The sequence below is a fragment of the Lemur catta genome, chromosome 8 (genome assembly GCF_020740605.2).
Source record: "Lemur catta isolate mLemCat1 chromosome 8, mLemCat1.pri, whole genome shotgun sequence".
Lineage (NCBI taxonomy): Eukaryota > Metazoa > Chordata > Mammalia > Primates > Lemuridae > Lemur > Lemur catta.
Window position 1 is genome coordinate 87116487 of NC_059135.1, and position 26940 is coordinate 87143426.

At 40.2% G+C, this 26940-nt stretch overlaps 1 protein-coding gene across 8 annotated transcripts in view; it reads left to right on the forward strand.

The window, feature by feature from the left end:
• NCKAP5 (NCK associated protein 5) overlaps nucleotides 1-26940 on the forward strand; it is a 768565-nt gene that overhangs the window by 667863 nt on the left and 73762 nt on the right. For all 8 annotated transcript variants that reach the window (XM_045560321.1, XM_045560316.1, XM_045560320.1 and 5 more), the window contains one exon: nucleotides 4011-4089. In XM_045560321.1, coding sequence (XP_045416277.1) covers nucleotides 4011-4089 — 79 coding nt within the window. The remainder of the gene's footprint in view (nucleotides 1-4010; nucleotides 4090-26940) is intronic.

Here is a 26940-nt window from a genome sequence, read left to right on the forward strand (position 1 = left end):
AAGAAAATAGTACAATAATTACACAAATTGTTGCCATTAAGTTCTGCAAAATGTTATAATTTTAACATCCTTAATTGAATGATTCTGTTCTAAATGCTATTTTGCTGCTAATAAGAAGCATGCATATTTTCTTCTTCTCTTGCAAAGTTTTCTGAATAACTAACTTTTCCAAAGGTTATGCCTTTCAGGAGCTTTTCCTCCCAGGATCATTTGCTGCCTCACTTCAATTCATGATGTTTTTTTCCTTTTAAATGAGCTTTGACATCAAAATGTTGTTTCCTTGGAAAGCCATTAGTGTTAGGGTGATCCAAAGAAGAAATGTGTGCAGAATTCCAAATGCAGGCTGTTCCCAAATATTGGGTTTAATTATGAAGTTGTGCATATGTATTGATCAGTGGTGAATTATGTTTTCTTTTTTTCCTCCTGTGTCTTTTGTAAGCTCATTTCTTCCTTCCCTTCCTAGTGATAGGGGTTAATAAAATACTATGAGTGCAGTGATATTTAATGGTTGTCTGTTACAGATTGGTATTTGGAGCAGTTCCTGACTACAACTGTAGAGCCCCCCAAAGTGGACAGGAGTTAGTGACGTATCATTAGAAGACATCCAAAGTACTAACAAACTTAAACCCAAAACAGCTCTTAGTTGTTGCTTATGAGTCACTTTCTACTCTTCACCAAATGGGACATTACTGAGATTGATTTGTATCTGTTCCTGGGACAGCAAGGACTGAGAAATTTCTAAATTTCTAAATCTCTCAGTCTTTTCTCAGCCAAACACTTGCCAAACTTTTTGGTTTTGTGGCCATGTCAATTCAATTCTTCACAGCACTTTACTGTATGGATGGAGGTTGTCCCATTTGTACCTGTCTTTGGCAAGTTCTTAATCTTGACCTGGCAGCCCCCTACCGTCCAGGAAAGTTCCCACAACTTCCTACCAACGCCCAACCGCTGAATGATCAAAAATGAAAATTAATTTAAATTTCATCCTGTGAAAAATATAATTAGCAAGGGGAATCTACTGCTAAAATAAATTATGCCCCTAATTTCCATAGGCAAATGGATTTTTTTAATTACTCACCACTTTGAACTGAAATCTATTTGTATGGATAATTAGAGTTGACAAGTATGTCCCCATTTTCATTCCTTTGTTGCTTCTTCATCCATCCCCTTCAAGTTCAGAATTTACCCTCTATAGGTCATCTGCCCCTCAGGGGTCAACCAAGAGACTTGTCCCCCCCATCCGAGAGACTTGTCCACAAGCCCAGTTCCTCTGATAAATCTCCAGAGGTCACGCTGGGCATTTTCTGTTTAGGCACATAAAGCCCTAGAAAGGTTCTTACAAGGAGCTGACAGGTAGGATCATGCAATAGCTTTTATTTTCTTTCTTAAATATGATACTTGAAGAAGGTAGTGGTGAAGTGCTACAGAAAAGTTAGGGAACAGTAGAGCAGGGAAAGGAAGCAGAGCAGTTACACATCACACATACACACACACACACACAGAGAACATGTTTGCTACTCTTAAATTAAAATATAATCTATGGATACTTGGAATATTGCCTCCATATCTAACTGCCAGAAAGATACAGTAGTTCTTGGGAAAGTCTGAGAATGTTAGCTGTGACAATATGGGGCACTCTGAAAACTTGAACTATAGCAATGAATAGGGATCAGGAGTGCCCATTCTAAAACTAAAATGCTATGTGACTTTGAACAGATCACTAACCTTCTCTGAGCCTATTTTCCTTTGTCAGATGAGGACCTTGTTCTAATTTTTTTTGAAACAAAGTCTTACTCTGTTCTCCCAGCTAGAGTGCAGTGGCATCATCATAGCTCACTGCAACCTCAAATTCTGGGCTCAAGCGATCCTCCTGCTTTGGCCTCCCAGAGTGCTAGGATTACAGGCACAAGCCACCACACCAGGCCCTAAATTTTTTATTCTTTAGTTTAGAATTTCACAGGCTGACAGAGATGATGATTCACCCCATTCCAACAGGTTGTGAGGGCACCCTTGCAAGTTTAAAATGAGTAAATTTAGAAAAACCCAAAGAAAATACAATTTTACCTTAATAAGTAGGGGAAAATATGCAACATACTGCTGTAAGAGCCAGTATGAACTGAAAATATAAATGGGTTTCTTTGATGTTTCTGTGAAGGAGGATAGAAGACTCACAATAGAGTATTTATGGAAATTAAGGTGTTTGGGGGATGCCTTCCACAATGGATCTCTGATTCACCTGCCTTTACATAAACAAATCCCTGAGCTAAGTGAACTGTGGAAGGCAAATAAGTAGCACTTTAGCCTTGCTCATGCTTGTAGTACTTTTCCTTTCTGCCATCCATCAATAAATACTGCTAGAAATAGTTAATGAAGCCCCTTTTTCCTTCCTTCTTTCATTCCCTGACTTTCTTCCTATGGAGGTGCTAACCAACAGGGCATAGCCCCCAAGAACAGACAGCCAAAGGGGAATGAGAATGATGAAGCATGGCCTCTGGATGTGGGACCCTTAACAATCTCTCCTTGGGGAGAGTCTCAAGGGGAGAGAGACTCAAGTCTGCCATACTCTCTTGAGTCTGCCATCTTCTCGCATGGTACAGATTAAGTACCAATTGCATTCTAATATTGGAACTACAGTCATAAAATGTAAATAATTGGTCTTATTCCATTAAGTATGAAAATAGGAGGTAAAAAGTAGGAAGCTAAATCCAGCTCAAGGTCAGTATGCAACCATATAACTTTCTACATTGAAAGTATAACATAATGATTTCTTGGCATTCAACTCAAGCCCTTGAGCAAATCCATTGACAGCCTCTAATGTATGTGCCCAAGCGGGACCCCCATTGCATTGTACAGTTCACATTATTATCATTGGCTGCCCGGGTGACTGGCTAGAATGTATTTTAAAAGAGCTATGCAGGGTCATTCCCCCAAGAACCCTAAGCTTGACATTGAGGCCCATTCTACTTTGAGAATAACAAAGTTCCTCCAAATGAATACAAATCTGGAGTTTGACTTGCTATGTTTAAATCCCAGCTCCACCACTTGGACGGCTTTGGGGTGGGGTCTTCATCTCTAAAATGGAGCTAACAATAGCACCTGCTGCATAGCGTTGTTGTAAGAATTCTGAGATCTTACATGTAAATAACACCTGCCACATAGTACGTGAGCACCTGCTGTTTTTATTATGGTAAGGATTGTTGATGATGTGGTTACTGCTGTTGCTGCTGGATTGGAAAGTAGGGGACCTGGGTTTCCATTGCCAGCTTTGCCCTTTACTATCTGTGTGCTAACTTTAAGGAAACTTCTAGACCTCAGAATTCTCACGTGTAAAATACTGTGACTTCATTAGATTCTCTACAGAGTTTTATTTGATGCTATACCACCAAGCACCTGGGTATTCCAGCTAAAATATAAGGGGGATATTTTTGACATGAAAAATCTCGATAAAAGTCTCACTGCTCTAGTTCACTGATCATATGTCAGAGTCACCTCTTCTCGGTGTGGAAAGACTGAAATAAAGAATCATTTTCTTAGTTACATTCCAGGAAAGGGTCAGGAGATCTAAGTACACTTTAAGTATATTTCTTTATTCTTATTAAAATAACTTGTGGTAGAAGTCATTGACTCTGGAGGAATTATACCTCCTCAGACTTTAATTTTTCCTAACAGCCCTGTATTACTGACTTTTAAGTATTAAAAACCAAAGCTTTTATCTCCACAATCTTGTGTGGAATCAGCTACCCTGTAAATCCTCTCTTTAAGAGCTGGGGTTATATTTCTGAAAATATTCTCTTATAATTAAAACTTGTAATAAAGCCAAATGATGGAGTGGGGGGAAAGTGGAATAAAAATTTGTATGTATATGTATACATACCTACAGCCACACGTGTATATACAGGCACACACACATACCCACACATTTGTTACAGAATGTACCATTATAATGATGGTTGCAAAGGATCTATTTAATATAATAAATAAGAACGTCTAGTATTTTCTTGTTGCTGCAGATAAAAGAGGCAAATGAAAACTTGGAAGAGGATGAAGAAGATACAGTTGCAGATTCCACATTTCAGAGCCACATCATAGGTAAAAGTTCATGTCTTGATACATCTTTTGTGGAGACATTTTCTACATGCGACCTTCTCTCAGACGCAGTGCATTCCTAGAGACCATGTCTCATGCCTCCGCCTATCAGGACTGAGTCATAACTGCTGACACGTGGTTATCGCCTTAGACATTGGACAGCACCATAAAATAAGTAGATCAAAGCAGCACCTATGAGGAAAACATAGGTGTTTGCAAAGGAATGCAGTGTAAACTGATGAGAAGTAAGTACTTGTCACTATAAAATAAAAGTGATACTGAGTGTAAATAATTTTTCTCTGAGGACAAAATTAGCTTTGAATCGATCTAGTTTCTCTAATTGTCTCACGAAGCACCTAGTGCAAATACCTATTGGTTAAAAATGTGGGGTGATAGCTTTATTAAATTGAATATTTTTTGAATCGAATGTTTTACACATAATACCAAAGAGAATAAGAAAATATAATTTGCCAAAATCTTCAACTTATTTTCTTCATCATTTCTGTTAGAACCCTGAGTGGAGGTAGTCTTGTCTCAGAAATAAGTTTAGCTTGTCAGCCACTTCTTAAGATTGTGCATGACACCAGGCTGAAGGAATCCAAGTTCCCAACACAGAGGGACTGTGCTGACCTTAACCGGTGATGGAGGAGTTGTCTGTCACTGTGATCCTTGTCAGGAGATGGAAGAGGTGATGCCTTTAACTGCTCCAGGCCACCTTGGACACTTGAATTAGCTGTTCCTTGGGCTCTAAAAATAGCTGCAAATCTGAGCATGCTGATTATTTGGTTTCCACAAGACACCAAGACATGGCGGAATCATTTCTCCAAGTCCCATTTGGGTGTCGGAGACAGTATTGGATGCCATGTGCCAGGATATGGCAGCACCACGGATTGCTGGTGCCTGACATAATCAGTGTCCATCGCTCCTGTCCTTTCACTCGGAGCATCTTTAGCTGCCAACTTTCAATATCCCACCACTCTTAGCACCATGTTGGTACACTTTGCAGCTGATTTTCTAGCATACTCAGCAGTCTTCTGCAAACTATAATTTACAGTTTGTCTCAGAGAGTTGTTGTATCCCCACAGCTTAATGAGACTGGCACACCATGATTATTCCTTTCACTTGTAATTGGGAATACAAAAGTCTCACAAACACTGAATGAGTATAGTCTGAATAAGATTATTATTCCAAAAAGACATCCTTTATTATAGTTGTCAATGTAAAATGCTTAAATTGGTATCAGTTCTGCGTAGTTGGCTAATATTCAAGTTAAATATTGTTTAACAGCCTTCAAACATGACACTGTGTAAAGCCCCACTGAGTCATCATTTTTCTGTAACGAAGTGTTTTGGGGCCTGTTAAAATAGCGTATATGAAGTCAGAAGCTAAACTTTTTCCAAGAGAACTACCGGAATCTTAATATTTTGCTATTCTTTAGATCTGTACTGTTTAATATAATAGCCACTAGCCACACGTAGCTATTTTAACTTAATGAAAGCAACATAAAATTAAAAATTTATTTCCTCAATCACACTAGCCACATTTTGAGAATTGAAATGGCTACATATTCTGTAGAGTTATGCATCATTTAATGACAGGGATACGGTCTGAGAAACACATCTGTAGACCATTTTGTCATTGTGGGAACATTGTAGAGTGTACTTACACAAACGTAGGTGGTGTAGCCACTACGCACCTGAGCTGTACTGCATAGCCTGTTGCTGCTAGGCTACAACCCTGTACAGCATGAACATGTTACTATACTAAATACTGTAGACAATTATAAAACAATGGTAAGTCTTTGTGTATCTAACCATAAAAAATATATCAAAGATAAAAAATGGTATACATGTATTGGGCACTTAGTGCGAATGGAGCTTGCAGGACTTCAGGTTGCTGTAGATGAGTCAATGAGTGGGTGGTAAATGAATGTGAAGGCCTAGGACATTACTGTACACTGCTATAGACTTTATAAACACCGTAAACTTAGGCTACACTAAATTTACTTAAACTTTTTCTTCAGTATTAAATTAACCTTAGCTTACTGTAACTTTTTTAATTTGTAAACTTTTTAAATTTGTTAGACTTTTTGACTCTTTTGTAATAACACTTAGCTTAAAAAACACATTATACAGCTGTATGAAAATATTTTCTTTATTTATATCCTTATTCTATAAGCCTTTTTGTATTTAAATTATTTTTGGCTGTTTATACTTTTTTTATTAAAAACTAAGATGCAAATATACACATCAGCCTAGGCCTACCCAGGGTCAGAATCATCCACATCACTGTCTTCCACCTGCACATCTTGTCCTCCTGGAGAGTCTTAAGGGAGCCGAAGTGGAGCTGTCATCCCCTGTGGAACAACTCCTGAAGGACCTGCCTGAGGCTGTTTTACAGTTAACTTGTTTTTTTAATAAGTAGAAGGAATACACTCTAAAATAATGACTAGTAGTATGTGTACTTATGTAAACCATAACACAGTCATTTATTATCATTATCAACTATTATGTACTATACATAGTTGTATGTGCTATACTTTTATATTACTGATAGCACAGTGGGTTTCTTTACACCAACGTCACCACAAACACATGAGTAATTGCTCTACGATGTTATGTCAGGGGAGGGGCCACCCTCAGAATTTTTCAACTCCATTACAGTCTTATGTGACTGCAATGCATCATATATGCAGTTCATCATTGACCAAAGCACCATTATGCAGCACATGGCTGTATGTTCTATATCATATATAGATGACACATACTCCCTCATCACACAAACATATATGTTCTGTATGAATATTTCCTTCATCACTATTCTGTTGGACAATGCTGCTTTAGATTACTCTAATGGAAGTAAATTCGGGCCATGGTTTTGACACAGCATTGATTTGGTGTTCAGATCATTATGGACTTATCTCTTCATAGTGGTAGGGAACTGTATGAATAAGCTACTATTGGCTACAAGTAAACAAAAAAACCTGACATGCCATTATTTACATGATAAAGCCATTATCATCTTGTAGAATTAAAAGTCTAGAGGAAGGCAAACATGAAAGAGGTGTGTAGCAGCTCAATAACGTTAGCAAAAGCCTGGGCTTGTTTTGTCTATCTACTCGACCATGATGGCTGTGTTGGCTTTTTGTCCTCGTGTTTGTTGCCTCTGGTTGCAAACTGATTCCCACCACTCTAGGCATCCCATCCACGTTTGAGACAAAAGTATAAGAAAGAGTAAAAACTTTTCCAGAATCCCCCATAGACTACATCTTATGTGTCACTGGTGAGGAATGGATCACACAGCCAACCCTATACAGAGGATGCTGGGAAAGTAAATGTGTTGCTTTCCAGCCTCCATTGCGTGCAGTAGCAGGGAGGAGAGGGTTGAGACTGTTTCCTGGGCTAGCCAATCCATAGAATCACTCCAGACCTTTTAAGAAGTTCCTCCATTTTAAGAGTGAATAACACTCAACAAAGTCAAATGGCTATTTATTTTAATTCCACAAAAAGGGCTAAGAATATATTTTCTCACACCCTGATAATACCAGTGTTCTTCATTTTTGTCTAAGCTAAGTGTTGTGACAAATTCTGCAATACTTATAACCATAACATATTTCCAATAGCAGCAATTGTGCAAATCTAAATCTGTTTTTCTTCCAACCAATATGAGCTAATGTCTTTGACAGAGAAGAACAATGAAGAAAGTTGTGAATCTGAACATTTGCATTTGTGCAGTTAGGGGTAATCATAACTGTTACGAGTTCATTACAAAACAAGATATTGTTAACTAAACCTCTGTATTGAAATTCAAGATTTATGACTAAGTAAAATAATGCAACTAGATTTTTGCCTTTAAAATTGCCCTAATAAATGTCAGACTTCCATGTTAATAAACAAAGCAAACAACTAGACTAATAGAAGGATTAACATAGTGATCACAACCACCATATTTCTAATTATTCTTTCCTGTTATTTAACTATGATACATTTGCCCTATGTATTATACTAATTGTCTACTAGGGCTAAACAACTAGTAGGAATTCAAATACCATCCATTGTCTTATATCCAAAATATCAACCAGTAATAATCAAATATAATCCCCTAAGTGGAGACAGGGTATTTGTAAATTCTTGGAATAAGGAGAAAATGTCTTTTGAGGAATTTGAGGAAGAATACTATTGAAGCAGAATCCAATAGTATTCACATAAACTAGGATGCATTCATGAAGTGAAAGATACATGTTCTTTTCCCAAAATCTAAAAAAGTTACAAAGATCAATCTGTCCAGTAGTCTAACAGGCGAATGCCCCAGTGCCCCATGGTTGAATGAGATCTGTTTACTCTCCCCTGTTGTCTGGGTTTACTCCTAGCCTCTTCTGCAGGAGCCAGGAGGGTTCCTACCACCAGAGGACAGCATGACAAAGGACATGGTCTAGCCCTGATGATCTGGTTTTTCCTGGATAACTCTGAATTTGCCTTGGTGCTCTCTTCCCTGCCGAGGAACTAATATTGCCTCTAAGGGATCCTACCATCCCAACGTATTGTCCTTCTTCCATTCCTTCCCAAAGTGGGCTGTCCTATCAGCAGCTAATGTATCATGCAGGAGGATAAGAGGTGCTCAGTAAGTACCTTTGAGTGACTCAACACTGTAAACCAGTACATTTTCATTTTCCCAGGGTGTTTCATTTCCTTATTCCTTACCCTGTTCTAGACCTTAGCTAGCTAATATGGTAACGTAACTCATGTCTTTGTAGCAATGGATTAAACAGTCACCTTTTAGGCCACATATTTGTATTGTAGCAAGGGCACAGGCAAAGTTTTACCTTTAGTTAAGAGGAACTCTTGGGAGCCATAAGTTTCAGGCACTTGGAGTGCTGGTTTGAACAAATTATGGGGTGAGGAAGAAAGAACAGCATCAAGTCCACTCCAGACAATGAACAGCACAGGAAGCAGTGCTGGGGGAGAAAAGAGTTGTCCCGTGGTATAACCCTACCCTTGAAAAGGGAGCTGCCCAAAGGCTAAGAACGGAGACATAGCTGCGTTGAGCCAAATAGAGGAGATTAGGAGCACCGTGTGCAGGCAGTGGCCATTTTACTCTGTAACACACAGACTTTATTTTTGTAACCTTTTATCATACAACCACAGAGCATCTAATTCACAGTAGTAATGTGCCCAGTCTGCAGTTAGGAAGAGAAAGAAGGGATAAAGCGTCACATGAGGTATAATCATTATTATCAAGGAATCTCTACACCAAATTCAAATCAAAGTCAGTAAATGCAGCAGCTTCTTCACCCAGCAGAAGAGAACAGGCCTGGCCTGATGCCAAACTGTTTGTGGTGGTGGGTGTTGTTTGCTCAGCAAAGAAAGGCAAGGTTTCACAGACTCTGAAGTCACGTGCTCATGAATATAGAGAACAAGAACCAGGGTCTAGGCACGTACCTCATCTGAATGCAAAGAGCTCTGGAACCTACGTTATTACATCAAAGCCCTAATAGGATATGCTCAACAGTAGGTATCCATGTGTGGATTCTACCATTTGAATTCTCCAGACCACATTTATTTTAAAATCCAAGACTGGATTTCCCTAACCATTAGTACCAGTAGAACTAGGTTCAGATGGGAGCAAAAGAAACCCTGAAGTGCAGTGGTTTCAATAAGAGTAGAAATCTCTTGCTGTCTCACAAGAAAGTCCAGAGGGAGGTGGACCAGGCAATGCCAGACTCCTGTTTTGTCCTTCTGCCTCATGTGGTTTACGTGCCTCATATGATTTCCATTTTCAAGGTCACTTCATGGTCTAAGATAACTGTTGAAAAACCATCCCTTATGTCCACTTCCCAACAATCAGGAAGGAGGAAGGGATGATGAAGGACATGGCTTATCCCTTTAAGAGCACTTCACAGCAATTGTCCCATCCCTTCTGCTAATATCCCATTGGCCAGTACTTTGTCACATAGGATGGGAGATATTATTTCAGGCAGATGCCAAGTATCCTGGAAAACATAGAGGTTCTCTTAAGTGAAAGAAGAAGAGAATGGATATTAGGGACATCTGGCATCTCAGCATGCCGCCAGCCCCCTACCAAGGTTATCTCCTTCTAACCTCAGCTGATCTGTGCTAAGGGAACACAGACAAATTGTCATTGTCATTTAATAAAGCCATAGGAAAACAAATTTGGAGAGTTGTTGGGAAAGATGTAATTAATTTCAGTGATTTATGCATAGTTCCTATTTTGCATAATCTGAACTATCACTGGCCTGTGTGCAGTTAACCTTGAGTAACTTTTTGAGAAAACATATTGAACTTGGATTAATTTCCCATCACCATATTTAGAATAAATATGTAACTGGTCACCAACAAGGTATATAGAAGTTCAAAGAAATCTTTTGTGGGATACAGTGCATCTAGAATTTTCCTCTCTCTAAAATTAAAACAAATAGGACAGCAGGGCTTCTAGTATTGTAACTGGCAATCCATGAAAGTCCTAGATCATTTTCTGTCTTATTTCAAGAATATTACAAATTTTCCTTATTTAGACAATTTGAAGAAAGTTCTACAAATTTAATATAGAGGGAATGGCATTCATATTTCAAGTAAAATTAAAGCATATCTCAGCTAATTGATCAGACTCTCACAGCTTTTTGCGTGGAAGGCTATTTGAGTCAAATGTCACATTTTAAATAGCATACCAACATATTTAGGCTTAATTATAGACAAGGAGAGCTATTGGTGATCAAAACAAAATGTGGGTGGGAAGTAGAAATGCTCTCAATAACAACTTTGGTAGATATTGTCCTATTGACTACTAACAGACTGGCACCAAACTGAAAACTCCTTAGATAAGAATGCCCATGGATTGGGAATAGGATGGTATGGTTTTATATGATTCAGATCACATAGTAAAACTTCCCAGGATGATTTTGATTCTGCATTTCCAGGCATACAGAGTGACACCTGAGAGGTTCTGCAGAGCAGTAGCTTGGGCAAGGAGATTTCTACTGTGGCTGCAACTGAAGTCACCCATTAATAACTAGCCAAAAGTGGTAAACTCCAAAGGCAGCCTGAAATGTGAACTCCGCTGCCGTGAAGTTAGACCCATGGAAACAGGACCATGTGGTTCCTTCTGACCAAGGACTGGGAATAATAATACCAATTTTCATCCTTTGAGTATCTAGCACTTCTCAAGCCCTGTGCTTGTAGCGTTTGATGGCATCCTCCTTGTTTTTCATTCCTTCACATCTAGTTCTCTGGTTTTATCAACTTGCTCCTCTGAGTGCTTTCCTCTCACTAACAGAGACAGTCACCAGATAAAGCTTTGGTCTGGATTTGTGAGCATACTGAATCCTAGTCTATGACGCCCTTCCTCTTTCTTTTTCACTAGAGAGAATTGCGGAGTTGGAGTTTGAAAGTGTGACTTTTTTCTCTCCTATAAAATATTTGCTCCTATAGCTTTCACCAGGGAGCTTTGTTCTACTTAGTTCAACAAGCCTGTATTGGGCATCTTCTGCAAACCATGCCCTGTGTCAGATGCTGGGGATATGGGAATAAATAGGAAGCACTCTGTGAACTGCAGTCTAGTAGGGAAGCAGAGAAGCAAGCAGATAATTTGAATACAGTGTGATAACTGATAAGAAAGAGGTGTGCTCTGCATACATGTGAGGGCCCAGATCAGCGTGCAGAGGCCACTTCTGGTGGAGCTGGGGGTGTTGGGTTTTGTCCGTCAGTAGAAAACATGAGTAAGAGAGTAATACATTGAAGTTTAAGAGCATTTACCATTTAGACCAATGGTTCCCAAACTTTGCCACACACCGGAATCACCTGGGAAGCCTCTAAAACTGCTGATACCAAAGTCACACCCGTTACTAATTCAATTGTAATGTCTAGGGATGGGAGCCAGGCATTAGGAGTCCTTAAAGATCCCCACGTGATCCTAGTATGCAGCAAAGTTTGGGAACCACTGTCCTAGGGGATAGGATTTCATTAGCAAAGGAGAGAGAGATGTCCTCGAAGTCAAGGGAAACGGCATGAGCACAGGCGTGGACATAGGAAGGAGCGTGGCGCACTGCTGGGGTGGGGAGTTGGCGAGACATTGGCTTATCTAGAGTAAAGGGTAGATTTTGAGGCTGAGGTACAGATAGAGTTGGATTTGTAGGATGGGACGAGATGGTGGAGACCTTGAAAGCCGAGCTTAGATATCTAAACGTATCTTTACAGACAGCACATAGACTATGGAGGTTTTTAAAAGAAGAACAGCATGATAAGAAATGGCCGTCTGAACACGATGACGCTCACATTTAGACTTTTAAAATAAAAATACATCTTCATTTTCTCTCACTTAGCCTTGGGCTAACCAAATGCACCAGTCACCTTCATCCTCATGAAATACTGTTTCCTTATCATTGGTGTACTGTGATAAATAGAGTCATATATTCATGTAAAGGGATTGACAGCCAGGAATATTTAAGGGCTGCCAAAGGGCTCCCTACCCGAAAAGAGCTCTCCTGCCAGCCTATCCATCGCCCACCCACTGAGGACTTCTTTGAGTGAAGGCCCTCCAGTCACTTGTTATGATACAGGTGGTCTCTGGAAAGGGTGCATTCACGCTGAGCATCACTGGCTAATAGCAGCAGTGCATTTCTCGGATTAGCACCCCCAAAACCTTGTAAGACTGAGCCATGGGAATGTTATATGTTCCTGCCAGGGAACTGAGAAGTGCAAGAAGGGAGGGTCTGACATTTAGGAAAGATAAGGGTGATATGCTAGAGAACAGGAAGCTGAGCTGCCAGGGCCAGAAGCAGATGTGCAGGCCCAGGGGGGTGGCATGAATTAACCCAGGGTCCGGAAGGGGAAGGGCCCCATCGCCAAACAAGTGATCATGGGACACGTTAATTAATTTTTGCCTCCCTCCTCCCATTTTCTAAAACCTATTGCTCTGAAGTACAAGGTTGGGGAAACTGAAATAGCTATGCAGAGACCTGTTGTACAGTTCCCTCAATTTCCCCAAAAGCAATCAATTCACTTAAAGCAAGTATAAGCATTGTCTGTAACTTATGGCATATTAAGGAATAGGTGAGTGAACCTCAGCCCTAAGGCCTGAAAGCTGCCCAGTGTGACAGATAATTCTGAATGAAGTAAGACAATGACAGATATTATACTACTATCTACCCCTTATTAAAAGCTTTCTATATACTGGGCACTGGCCTAGCTGTGTCGTATATGTTGCCCTGTCTTATCCTCACATCAACTCTGCAAATTAGGTATGATGGTCACCATTTGCAGATGAGGCATGGATGTTCTGAAAGGCGAGGTACCTTGCTTAGCAGTACGATAAGTCTGCAGTGGACCAATCATGGAAACCATAGTTGTGAAATGAATTTAAATAACCTGCCAAGAATTCTAAATGATGACTGGGTATTTTTTGGATCACCTTTCAGGAAACAGAGACCAAGGATCCTTTCAGTAGGTTGTTGGGCCAGGGGTTATAGACTCCGATAAGTTCCTGGGTCAGTGAGTGACACCAGCCAGGCTTGACATGCACATGCTTATGTTACGTGAATGATCTTGAGGAACGTAGAGAACATGACCCATCCCAGGGAGGCAGCCCCAGTTGTCAGACAGAAGAATGGTGGCCCTATGTAGTGAGTCTTTCCATTTTTCACCAGAAGCCAAAAATTGAGATTTTTATGTGACATATGATATATTCTTAAATGTGGGCTTAGTTCAAAAAAATGAATCTTCAGGTATTTCCTTTTATCTGGCAATATGTCAGATTTGAATTTCAAATTCCTTTCACAGAATGCCACACCTAAAAGTATAGGGTAAAATATAAAAATCTTTTTATTTCTTTAAATCTATGGCTGAGCTGCAGGCAAAGAATTCAGCAGAGGTTAGGAACAGCAAGAAAGCTTGAATCCATAGGGAGAAAGAGAATGCCATAGCCAGCATTTGTCCACTGGGTATGAGATAGTTGCTGGTGACTTGGAACTAGGATGACCAACTGTCCCACTTTGCCTGGGACTTTTTCATCCTGGGAAACTCTTCAGAACTGGACAAACTGGGACAGTTGGTCAGCCTACCTGGAGTCTGGTTTTAAGGAGCTAAACTGTTGACATAATAAAAGACAAGGGCCTGAGTAGGGTGAGATGTTAGATCAAAGACACACATACTCTATCCCCAGAGGAAGACTTTGGGAATAAGTACCTGGTTCATTCTAGCTGGGGTGGAGCGGGTGGGGTGTGTGTGGAGGAATATGTCTCCTTTCAGGATTGTCAATCATTAGCTCACACTCATGTGGCTCAGAGACCTAATTCACACTTTCTCTGTGTCCCCTAATTCCCTAGTTTGAAATTTTAAAATGGTCCCAGTTGTACTTTTAACACTCTAGAAAAGAAACAGGGAATAGATGAAAAAAGAATGGCAGAATGTTAATATTTTCTAAAAGCTGGGCAATGGGTAGATGAGAATATATTATACTGTTTGAGTACATTTGAAATTTACCATAATGAAAAGTTTAAAAAAAAAAAAAAAAGCAGACTGAGTTCAATACTTTCTGGAATCTGGCAGAACCCAGCTCAAATCCTCCCTTGAGGTACCCACTCTAAATTTTACATACAAATAAAGTTCCGAGGAAAATTAAGTCACAATAGAAAAATTACTAAAAACATGAGGGGGGAAAATGACTCATTACTGAGAAAAAACAAGAATCAATAGAATGAATCCTATAAAGACTACAGAATTAGTAATTATCCAATAGAGAATATAAAAATATTTAGCATATCTAAAAAAACAAAATTACTAAAGTAACTTCCAAAGAGTTTACATCAGACAGGAGAAATATTATCTCAGGAAGTTCTGAAATGCAAGGAGAACTGATAAGTAGAAGAACTGGTAAACATTCTATATATAAAAATAAAATTAATTTATAATGTATATTACTAAATATGTCAACAAGAAATAAATCCTGAGCAATAATAAAACTGGAAATGAGTTGGAAGAGCTAGTAAACAAGTAATGTCCTTGTATTGTTGAAGAAAAGGATTAATGTGTTAGTTTGGTAAGTTACATATACATGTTAAAATTTCTAGGTTAACCACTAGAAGAATAGAAATAAAATATAAAACTTCCAGACCAGTAGCAAAACTAGGGGGTAAATGAAATAGTAAGGGGAAGCAACTCAATCTGAAAGAAAACATGAAAAATGAGAAACATATAGAAAAGCTGGACAAGTAGAAAGCATAAAATAAAATGATAGCAATAAATCTGAATATATGAGGATTTATAATCAATATAAATAGACTAAAATCTCGATTTGAAAGACAAATATTACTAAGCAGCTATAGCTGTTTAGACTTAACAAACCTAAACATAAATACAGAGAGAAGTTGAAAGTAAAAGCAAAGAAAAGAAAAATAGATATCACATAATATTAATGAAAAGAAACCTGTTGTAGCTTTATCAATAACAGTTAAATAAATACATTATAAACAAGAGATTTTTGAACTGTACCCATCAGTGAGTCATGAAATTGTTTTGGTGAGTTACTATTAACAAGTATTTGCTTATTGCTTGTTTTGTTTTTATTTCTTTTTTTCTTTAATGAAAATATTGGCATGTTTTGTATAAGTAGTAAGGAAAGATATTGTGACATTTTGGTTACATTTATATATAGATACACATAAAAAGGTGTACTGATTTATGATGTAAAAATTGATCTATTACTGTGGATAGTAATCTAAAACGTTTGAAGGCATGACCCTAGGAAAACCCTTGGCAAATATGTCAGGAAATATATACTACAGTGATCGTGACAACATTGTCTTACCAACAAAAAATGGAAAATAATCCAAAGTTCATCTACAGTAGAAAGGATAAACAAGTATTGAAATATTTATATTATGGAATACTTACAGTGAAGATTAATGAACTGCAGCTGTATGTACCATCCTAGATTCATCTCAAAAACAATGTTGGTTGAAAAGGGCCAATTGTAGTAGAATACATACAGTATTTGTATAACAAGCAAAACTAGACAGTGTAGTAAGACTAAATAAACAAACAGCAAGTTCACAAACAACACAAAATTCAACAAGATGGTTACTTTATCAAGGGGTAGTAATGGTTGAAGGGTGTGATTGGAGAGGGGCACATGAGTGGCTTAAAAACATGGTTAGAGTTGTTAAGGTTGGTTGTGGCGATGAGGATTTAAATATAACTCTTTGTAACTATGCACTCCTGTATTTGTATATTTCACAATTTGTTTTAAAAAGGTAAAAATAAAAAGACCATCCAAAACAAAACAAAGCAAAAACTGTGGACTGCATGGGCCTTCAGTTTGCCCTTGCCATCTGTGCTGTCCATCCTCCTTGCCCTTCCTCTTCATCCCTAGCCTTGGAGCAGCTCATTGGCACCTCCAGAAGAGAAGTCAGCCAAGAGGAGAGAGGGAAAGAAAGGAACACATAGCTGACCACAACTGTAAAGTTAGTGATCATCATTCCAAAGACATCAGGTGTCAGAAGAGGAGTTTAGAAATAGAGGTTGTGGGCAACACTTGAAGTTTAATCTCTTTGTCCTCCATGTTAACACAGATAATTCCAAATTGACACAACATTATAAATAGCTTGAACTGTCTGTGGTTTCAGTGTTGTTAAAGCTAGACGTTCTTATGGCTGAAGGGAATAAAAAATTGGTGGTTGAAAATCAGCAGTGACTTATTTAAAAAACAAAACAAAACAAAACAAAAGCCCAGCCACAGGTAACTTGCAGCTTTTCAGAAACCCTATAGCTTGGAAGGCATGACCCCGATTGTAAGAACTCAGACACACGTACTTAATGAAAAACCACCTCAGTGATTGTGCTCCAAACCCTCACTCCTCCAGGTTTCCCAGTGATGTGTCCATTAACTCTGGCACGTTTGAGAAAAATACATTAGCAGGAGAGAGGTGTAAAATGCCAGAACGATAGATCAGGTGAGAGCTGTGGCAAATTGTGGAGATTACAACTGAGTTCTTTAAAGAAATGTGTGATTGAGAATAAAAGGTAGGAAAGGGATCTTGCAAACAGGGGGACTGTTGGCTTGAATGAATCCTTAAACAGGAGATGTGCTAGAGAAAAAGAGAATAGGGTATAGACAAAGAAAAGCTCATATGTCAGTTTCCAGTAAATCTATTACAACGTGGAGCTGATCTGGGTACTTTGTAATGAGTCATAGACATGCAACCAGGGCTTACTGCTTCTAAAGAGAAATTGTGAATTTTTGAAAATGGTAGTGCCTGAGAAAATAACTTATCAATGTCAGTCTTAATTTCTTTCATCAGCCTATTGATAGAATGTGAGAAGAGTCATTTAGCAGTCATCTTATCACTGGGACAGTGTCTGCTCCACTCGTTTTGCACAGGATCAGATAAAAGGATGATGTTTGCTTTATCTTTGCTTTGCCACCCTTGTGCAACTAAAAGCTTTTCCGGAAGGAGGAAGAACAAGCTGAGAGGTTACCAGGTTATGAAACATTGTTACAGCCAAGCCAGGAGCATTGAATCAATTTCCAATATGTTTCTTATGTAGCTAAAACCTATACTCTGGAGATGTTATTGTTTGATTATAAAAGCTGGAGGAATTTGAAGAGAGACTTTCATGCCATTGTGATAAACAGTCTCTGCCTGTAACTCAATTGTGTCAACCCTGAAACAGAGGGGAAAAATGCTTTAAGGTGACTTTCTGCCTGTTTGAAACCTAGCCACATGTTTCACCTTCAGAGCCCATTTGGAAGGAATCCTGTGTGTATAAGAACATATTTGGAGTGGGCATCGGCTGCCTTGCTTCCAGACGAATGTGTTGCCTTTCCTAAGATGTCATTTCCCCTAACCAGTGACCCAATCATCAAAATGTTTCCCTGATGTCAAAAGTATTTGTGTATAATTCCACTTTAAAACGTGTTTAAATGTCAGTCCCTTTCCTATGCAACCCACAATTTAAAAAAAAAAAAAAAAGAAAGTACTTCTCATATTCTGCATTATAATTGTGTCAGGTTTTTTTCAAGGGAGATTTACAAGTGGTAAGGGGGAGATAGTGTACTGTGTGATGAATGTTGGGGGCAGCGGGGGTTGGGGGAGGCCTAAGTACAGTTTTGGATTTATCCTTGGTGCAAAATGCCCGTCTCTCTATGTCTATGTCTCTTCAGCCCTAAGAGGGAAGGCTCATTCTAGACTCTCTATTGCTTTTTTCTGGCCCAAACTTGTGAGGCTTTTTGTGAGGGAGTTGGGGCTACTATGTGAACTTCAAAATACCAGTCCATGTCAAGTTCCCACTTCCCGTGAATCTGTGGGAATACAGTGTTTCAGTCATGGGGTCTGAGCACCTAGACATTTGCAAAGTTTATCCAGCTATTTCCGCTGGATAAATTTAGACCTTGTCCATAACAGTGGTGTTACCACCATGTATCTGCCTAGAGTTTTTCATTTTTGAGTGTACTTCTGTTGATCCCCTCGACAGTCACAGCCTGGGTCTGGGTGCTGTAGTAGGTAGCCTTCCTCCAGGTCCCCCTTTGCCAGGGTCCTGAGCAAGTTCCTGAACCTGTTCGAGCCTCCATTCCCTCACGTGGAGCTAATACTAATAATATTAATAGTTGAAGCGTATGGAGAGCATTAAATGTATTTTTACATACAAGTGCTTGATATCATTCCAGGTGCTCTCAGGAACTCAATTGTTGGTCTTCACTGTTGTGATAATTATTATTATTAGGAATGATTGTCTAATGTAGAGGTAGCTATGGCTATCATCTTTCGGAATGATAAGGAAGGTAAGGCGTGGAGTATCATGTTTTGCCCATAACTTGCCACAAGGTGGTGACAGGATTCATATTGAAGACTAGGATACCTTAAGGATGGATGGACTTGGTCTTAGAAATTCCTGGCCGTCAGCCTCACTTGTGGCGAGAACCTGTGCCTGTTATCAAGTGTGGCATCCCCCACATTCTACAAACGGACCTGAGCTGCAACCTCCAGGCACATGTGGTATCTCACCCTGACCTGCCACCTGTCCACTGCCTTCATCTTCTTCCTCCCAAACTATCCTCATGTCCTTGTGTTACACCCATTGGATACGTTCCAATCAGTAAGAAGGAGCTACTGGGAAAAACTCTACTTTCTCCACAGGTAGAAGTGAGCCAGTTTCGTTTCCTGGTGCTCAAACCACGAGGCACAGCCATAAACCAAGTTCAGTTTAGTTACTAAATATTTATTAGGCATTGACTTCATTCCAGGCATTGTGCTGAACCTAGGGATATAAAAATGGAGAATTCATGGACTCTGGATTTGATGAGCTCATCTGATATGATTCTGAACCAGATCCCTTATTTACATCTTTTTCTTAAACTTTTTTAGTTAAATATTGAATCACTCTTAAATCTTGACTCAATAATGGATTCTATAAAAAGTTCAAATTTCCCTGGCCTATTTTTTTTAAAGTTTTCTTGGGCATTACCAAAAAGACTTGATGTCTATGGAGAATCCTGTCATTGTAAATAACCAAGAACTAACATGCCTTAGTAGTTCTTAAATTACATGAACTTATTCTTCTTGACATGCTGACAAAGACAAATAATTTCTTTAAAACAGATGGCATACAGAGCTGTTGTTGAAATGTCAACTCTGCTGCTGTTCATACCCTCCTTCTGCAAGGAGATATTTGCATGTTGGATTTACCTGAGCACTTGGTCTGCGGCACAGAGGAGTTGGGAGCTTAGTTGGGTATTACTTCCTAATAACCCCCTTAGATGGTACAATAGGTATGGTAATGACAGATGATAGAACCGTGACTTTATTTTTGATGACTACTCAACCCATGTGCATTATTGTTTTCTTGACTAAAATAGTAGGGTGGCTTTGTTTAATTCTGTACAGTGTTATTCAGGGTCATAGTGATATTTACAAGTCTAGTTTGGGTTCTCCCAGAAGTACACGCTGTGACAAGGATTCAAGGACAAGTAAATTATCAGCAAGTATAGGAAGGACCAATAGGGGAAGTCAGACAGGGAAGGGAAACCAGTCAATTAAAGGCATATTATCATTGCCACCACCAGGACCAGCTATGTAATTTGCAAAGCCCAGTGCAAAATAAAATGAAAGGCCTCTTCTTGAAAGGTGATTCAAAGTTTAAGACAGCAGCAGCAGGGTAACTGCACAGGCCACAAGCACATGCCTCCAGCCTGGCTACTACTGTGGGTGACAGCCACTTAGCCTGCAGGAAACTGTGGAGTATAGCACCTGAGTCTCAGAGCTTTCCCACTGGAGGAGTGAGAGGGCTGGGTATTCATCTCCAACTCTCATCACTGGTTAGTCCAGGGCTGCTTCTGGAGCTGTTGGACACTGTTCAGTATTAAGGCCCCAGGGAGGTGGATGGGCCACCAGCAGTGCCCAACATGGCACCCAAACACCATGGAACTCCTGGTATCCAAAGCCAGTGCCAAGTGTCTCTAAAAGTGAGCACCTCTTTGATGGGGCACCTACTGAAAAATATCCCCCCTTGCAAAATATCCACCATCAAATCCTTTGCTTTTTATCTACTTCTTAGCCAGCTTTCTAATAAACCAGGATGTCCATCATTTATATAAGTGGAAGTTCTACCACATGCTAAAAAATAAGGGAGGGGTGGTAAACCCATACTCCAGAGTTCTTAAAATGGAGGCACATTTGTTTTCCAAATATTATGACCCTAGACATGCTACTTCTCCACCCCACCCTTCCACCAGCCTCTTTTGTCTCATCTGGGAAATGGATTTAGAATTATTCTCAGTCTTTTTCCACAAGATATTTGAGAAGTCTACCTCAGAAACATATTGGGGAAGCAGTTTTGAAACAATAATTTCATTCCTAAGTAATAACAATGTCTCTTAAAGTGTGTGTGGAGAGGGGTATTAGCAAGGAGGCTTTCTTGAGTTCATTTTAAATAGGCCATCTTTCATTATGTGTTTGTTTGAAAGAGATAGGAAAACTGTGTTTGAATTAGGAAATGTTTTCCTCTCCTTTTGCCTCATTAACATCGCTCTGTGCCACAAATACCATCCCCTTCATTACTGTGATGGTGAATTTTATGTGGTAATGAGATTGGGCCATGGGGTGCCCAGATATTTGGTAAAACATTATTCTGGGTATTTTTGCGAGGATGTTTTTTGATGAGATAACTTTTTAAATCTGTAGACTGAGTAAAACAGATTATTCTGCTGTATGTGATGGTCCTTTATCCATCCAATCAGTTGAGGCCCAAATAGAAGCAAAAGGCTGACTGTCCCCCAAGTAAAAGACAATTCTTCTTCCTGCCTGACCACCTTTCAATGGGGACATGGGTTTTTTCCTGTTCTTGTACTCAAACTGAAACATTGGCTCTTCCTGGGTCTTGAGCTTGCTGGCGTTCAGACTAGAACAACACAGGAGTTCTCCTCGGTCTCCAGCTTCCTGGCTTCCCCTGCAGATCTTGGGACTTGTCAGCTGCCATATCATGTGAGCCAATGTCTTATTTTATACACACACACACACACACACACACACACACACACACACACACACTTCCAAATATGAAGAACTGAGAGTGCGGTACTAGCAGGGCACCTAAAATAAAGAGCTGAGTTAGCCCATGGGAAAGGATCGTGATAGGAGAGTAACCATGGTGAGAAGGAGGAGGAGATGGGGAAGCCAAGAAGAATCGTGATGCTGGAGGCCATATCAGAAATATCTAGAGCTAAGCTTGGACATTTTATTTGTGAACAGAGTTGCTGGGAAGTAGAAAGGAAAACTACAATGACTAGCATTGCTGCAGGTGGGGTTAAGCAGAAGGGCCAAAGGCAGCTAAGACAGCTTCAGGGAAAAGGCTGAAGATGTCTTTGACAAGCGCAAAAGTTGGTTCTGTTTCTCTGGAAAACCCTGATGTATGCAATTATATATAATTAGGTTTAAACAGGACGATTAGCATATCAACTAGAGGAAGCTGAAGTGCTGTCACCTTTCTAGGTTTGCTTCATCCAGACCAAGGAAAACTAAGCTGCCAGTAAACGTATCCTATAAACTGGGCAGGGGGTGGGTAGCAACTGTAGATGCCAGAATTCAAACACCGGGCTACCCACATCATCACCATGTACGTAAACAGTGGAACAGGAGCCCTAGAGAAACCCAGTTACTAACAGCTTTTCAGTTTAGCCCTCCGAGTTCAGGTGAAACAAAGCTAGATGTTTTTACTTTTTAAACTGAATCTGAATTCAGAACTCATTTTGATATCTGTAAGAGGTGAACTTCTTCATGGAGGTCTATGCTTTCTTCAGATGTGCTCCCCTCACTCCACGAGGACCAAAGATGCCAGAGGCCTGTGTGTGGAAGAGGGCCCAAGGCCCCTGAAATCCACATGCCTGCACATGGCATATTTATTCACTACACAGTAGAGGATCCCTATTAGAGAGAATTTGTGTTTCAGAGCAAAGCCCCTCTAAGGGCAAAAATGATGACTGCAGGCATGCATGAGGTGCTCCCGCTGAAATCAGTGGGAGTAGCTGTCCATATAGATAATTGCACTGACTGGCCAGAATTGAGGATGACAATTAGCATACTGTGCAATTCGCACATTGCTCTGCTCTGCCAGAAGACTGGCCTGCCAAGGAACCCAGATTAAATGGCCCTTTTCCCCCTCAAACTAGCGTGTCAGGGATTCCACAGTGGGTGGGATGTTGTGCTGAGTTTGCACCAGGTCTTCCTGTGTAGATATAAGTTGTATAGAATGTTGTAATCAAAGTGCCAGACAGAAGGGCCAACCACTGTGTATGGGATGAGAAATCCCCACTGTTCATCTACATGTGAAAGCAACATCTGGGAGACATATGCACGTACCTGCCTCCACTTCGTTAATTGCACAGGGATCTTTGAATCCAGACAGACTTTGCATCAAGCATCTGAACCCTAACAAGTTGAATGAAGGGTCCCAGGATTATGGAGAACTTGAAGTAGGAACACAGAGAGGCTGTGGGCACATGCATTGCATCACAATGAACCACACCCATTAGTTAGTTTGTGTTTACAAGGATGATAAACTCTGTTTCCAGGGTGGAGGAATAGGAGGCATATGGAATAGAAGGGTCTCACTTTGTTTGTGTTCCTGTAAAGGAGTACCTGAGGCAGATAATTTATAAGGAAGAGAGGCTTATTTGGGTCACAGTTCTGCAGGCTACACAAGAAGCATGACATCAGCACCTGCTTCTGGTGAGGAGCTCAGGCTGCTTCCACGTGTGACAGAGGCAAAGGGGCACAGGCAGCACATGGCGAGAGAGGAAGGAAGAGAGGAGGAGGTGCCAGGCTCTTTTTAACAATCAGTTCTTGTGAGAACTATTACTCGTCACTGTGAGGACGAGGGCACCAAGCCATTTATGAGGGATCCACATCATGATCCAAACATCTCCCACCAGGCCCTTTTGCAACATTAGGGATCAAATTTCAACATGAGACTTGGTGGGGCCAAAAAAACCATATCTTAAGCCACAGCAAGAAGCTAGGATGAATTCTTGAGAAACAGATGGGCTAAGTTATGTCATTCAGAGTGAAGTTTCTCCTTTCCCCTGCACATTTAAGAAGATTTAGCTGTCACAAACCTTTGAAGCTCTAGCATGTTCCATTCTGCTGTAATCCCCAGGGCCCCACAGAGGAACTTGCACAGCCTCTGCCTAATTCTCCTCATCTCCTCATTTAGCTCCATCCTTAATTATTTCCGTGTCTGCTTGGGGCTCCCCGAGTGTCTTGTGACTTGCTTGCACTTGTCAAACACATTTTCAGCCTTTTCCCCTGAAGCTGTCTTAGCTGCCTTTGGCCTTCTGCTTAACCCCACCTTCAGCAATGCTAGTCATTGTAGTTTTCCTTTCTACTTCCTAGCAACTCTGTTCACAAATAAAATGCCCAAGCTTAGCTCTAGATATTTCTGATATGGCCTCCAGCATCACGATTCTTCTCAGCTTCCCCATCTCCTCCTCCTCCTCACCATGGTTACTCTCCTATCACGATCCTTTCCCATGGGCTAACTCAGCTCTTTATTTTAGGTGCCCTGCTAGTACCGCACTCTCAGTTCTTCATATTTAGAAAAATGGGAGGCCTCTTTGATGCCCTTTTCATCTCTTTCTTCTATCTCCGTAAGATACACATTTTCTAAAGAATAAACAGCAAGTTCACATTATTCAACATACAATGGATATCATTCTGTTGGAAGGCCAAGTTAACAACAGTTGCCCTAGATGGTAGCAACACATATTCTTGATAGTATGTTTTTAATTTTTGTATATTGATTGGCCTTGGGTCAGAATGGTTACATTTCCCCATCAGATTTTCTTTCAAGTCTTGTTAACTTTTCCTGAACAGTAAAGAAAGGCCAAAAATATATAAGATACAAACTTAAAATGCAAGGTCAGAGGTACTAAACTACTTCGTGAGCCTTCACGTCTTTCATACAACTTCCCTAGCTTTTCGGAAGTCAAAATAACGCACCATAAACAGAACTGGTCATGAAACCACTATACATAAGTTTCAGTTACAGTTTTGCCCCTTATTAATTAAGCAAATCTTTGCTTCAGTTTCCATATCTGTAAACTTGGTATACTGACTTCTGCCTTCCCCAACTCAGAGCATAATTGTTGGGAGAATCAAAGGAAGTAAAGGTCGTGGCACCATATTTTAGATGTAAAATGGGCCCAAAGTGCAAGGGATTTCTTTACACCAGCCTCTGGGGCTCTAGTAGATACCAAAGTCACAATCATCAGCCAGCCAGTTCACTGTTTCCATTCCTATTGGAACTCCAGTTGAAACACTGCCCTGTGTAGCAAAGCATATAGTTGAGGATTTTTTCTATATCGTTTCTCTTATATATCTTTTAAGGAAAAAGATGCTACCTTTGTGACACTCTTGCTTTGAAGACCCAATGACCATAACCTGGTCTCACCAGGTCTGTTACAGAGAATGAATACAGGTGCTGAGAGCCACGGGGCCTAGGGCTATGGCTTGGTAGTGTGTTAATGGTGGGTGTCGAAAAAAAATATTTGAAAAGGACAGTTTTGAACATGAGGTTATTTTAGAAAGTGATATTGAAGAGAAGACAGTCTACATCACACTAAATAAGTTTTAAGGTATATCAGGCTATGTATTTAGTTTAAATAATAGGCATAAAACCCATTAAAAAGGAAGTACTAAAAAAAGCCTCCTGACTTAGTTATAAATGGTTCACTAGAGTCCATAATGGGGTGGTAATTGAATTAAGAAAAAATTATGAATATTAGAGGAGGGAATGTAGAAGATGAGTATATGCCCAGCAACATCATAGAATTTGGTCTGAGGAGGGAGAGTAGGGTAAGGTCGTCTGGTTTCAGAGCAGCGGAAAGCACTCTGGATTTGGTGTTAGAAGATCAGGCTTTGAATTCTGGCTTCTGTGTATGTGCTGGTGTCCCTGAGAGATGTATGTTCTCTGCATTTGTTTTTTTATCTGTAAAATGGAGATGATCGCTGAGATGTAGTGTTGCTATAAACTGAATTAAAATAACCACTAAGAGAGAATGTAGCGGACACTATGGTTGGCTTTCCAAATTCATTTCCACTCCAGGGGTGAAACTTGATTAAGACAATCTTCCCTGCCAGTGAGTGGTTGAGAAATTCAGACCTGGGTCAGTCAGTGAATGACATTCTCCAGGAGACATGGATTGGTGTGGGAATGAGTTTATGGCCTTATTTGGCTAATTTTCAGGGGACAGCATGGTTGGGGACATAGAGTTACGTAGAGTCTGCTTCTGTCTCCCTTAGACATGGGAGTGTGCAACTGAGTGGTATGGAGCTAGTACAGCTTCCTCCTACCAATCTGAAGATAAAGATGATACACAGGAGGGGCAGAGTGGAGAGAACTCTGGGGAAATAGAGGCAGAGGCCCTAGATTAAGGCAGCCCTGAAGCTTGCTCTCATTCTGCACTGAGAGCCAATATAGTTCTTTACTGTTTCACGTGTGCTTTCCACCAAGAGCATCCTAACTGATTCAGAGTGGTTGGTAAACTGAATACAGAAGACAGTACTGTAACCATGGAACAATCAATCCCACATGCTATGAGGTTTGTACAGACCTCAGTCCAAATCCTGGCTTTCCTACTTAGAGATATAGGCCTATGGACTAGTTATCAACCTCCTTAAACCTCAGTTTTCTCATAACGTAAAACATGCTCATTACATATTGCATAATGACATAATCCAAGTGAAGCACCTGCCCAGTAGTAAATAATCAGCAAGTGATATTATGCTGCGGAAATGTAGGGTATAATGAAGGTCAAATGCATTTGCACAGAGCATGTATAAGCTGCCCGAAAGGTCATGAATTAGTAGCTCTGCTCCATAAGGGCCCTCTCTGCAGAGAAGAGTCTGGGGCACACAACTGGGGAAGGCAGGGTGTGCATTACACCCCCCTTCCAGGCTAAAGAAGTACCAGGCTACTGAGTCCCTGGAACTCTCTGATACTGGGGATCCCCAAACCTGCGTGGAACAGGTTGATGAACACAAAGAGCCCGAACTTTGGAGTTAGGCTGGCCCTCTGTCAAGTATCCATTTCACTTCTCAGAGCTTTTCTTTCCTCCCCTGTAAAATGAGAATGATATTAACTATTTCCCAAGATTATTGAAAGGGTGAAGGCATCCACAAAGCCCTTTGTGAGCTGTTTACATCTGGGATTAAGGAATAGCCTCAGTCTTGCTCCCTGGTGACTTCTGAAGCTCCTTCCTTGCCAAAACTACTTTCAGATGGCTCTGCTGATTATTCAAGGGTATACCCTAGGAAAGCCTAGTTCCTCTGTTCAGCCATGTTCAACCAGAGTT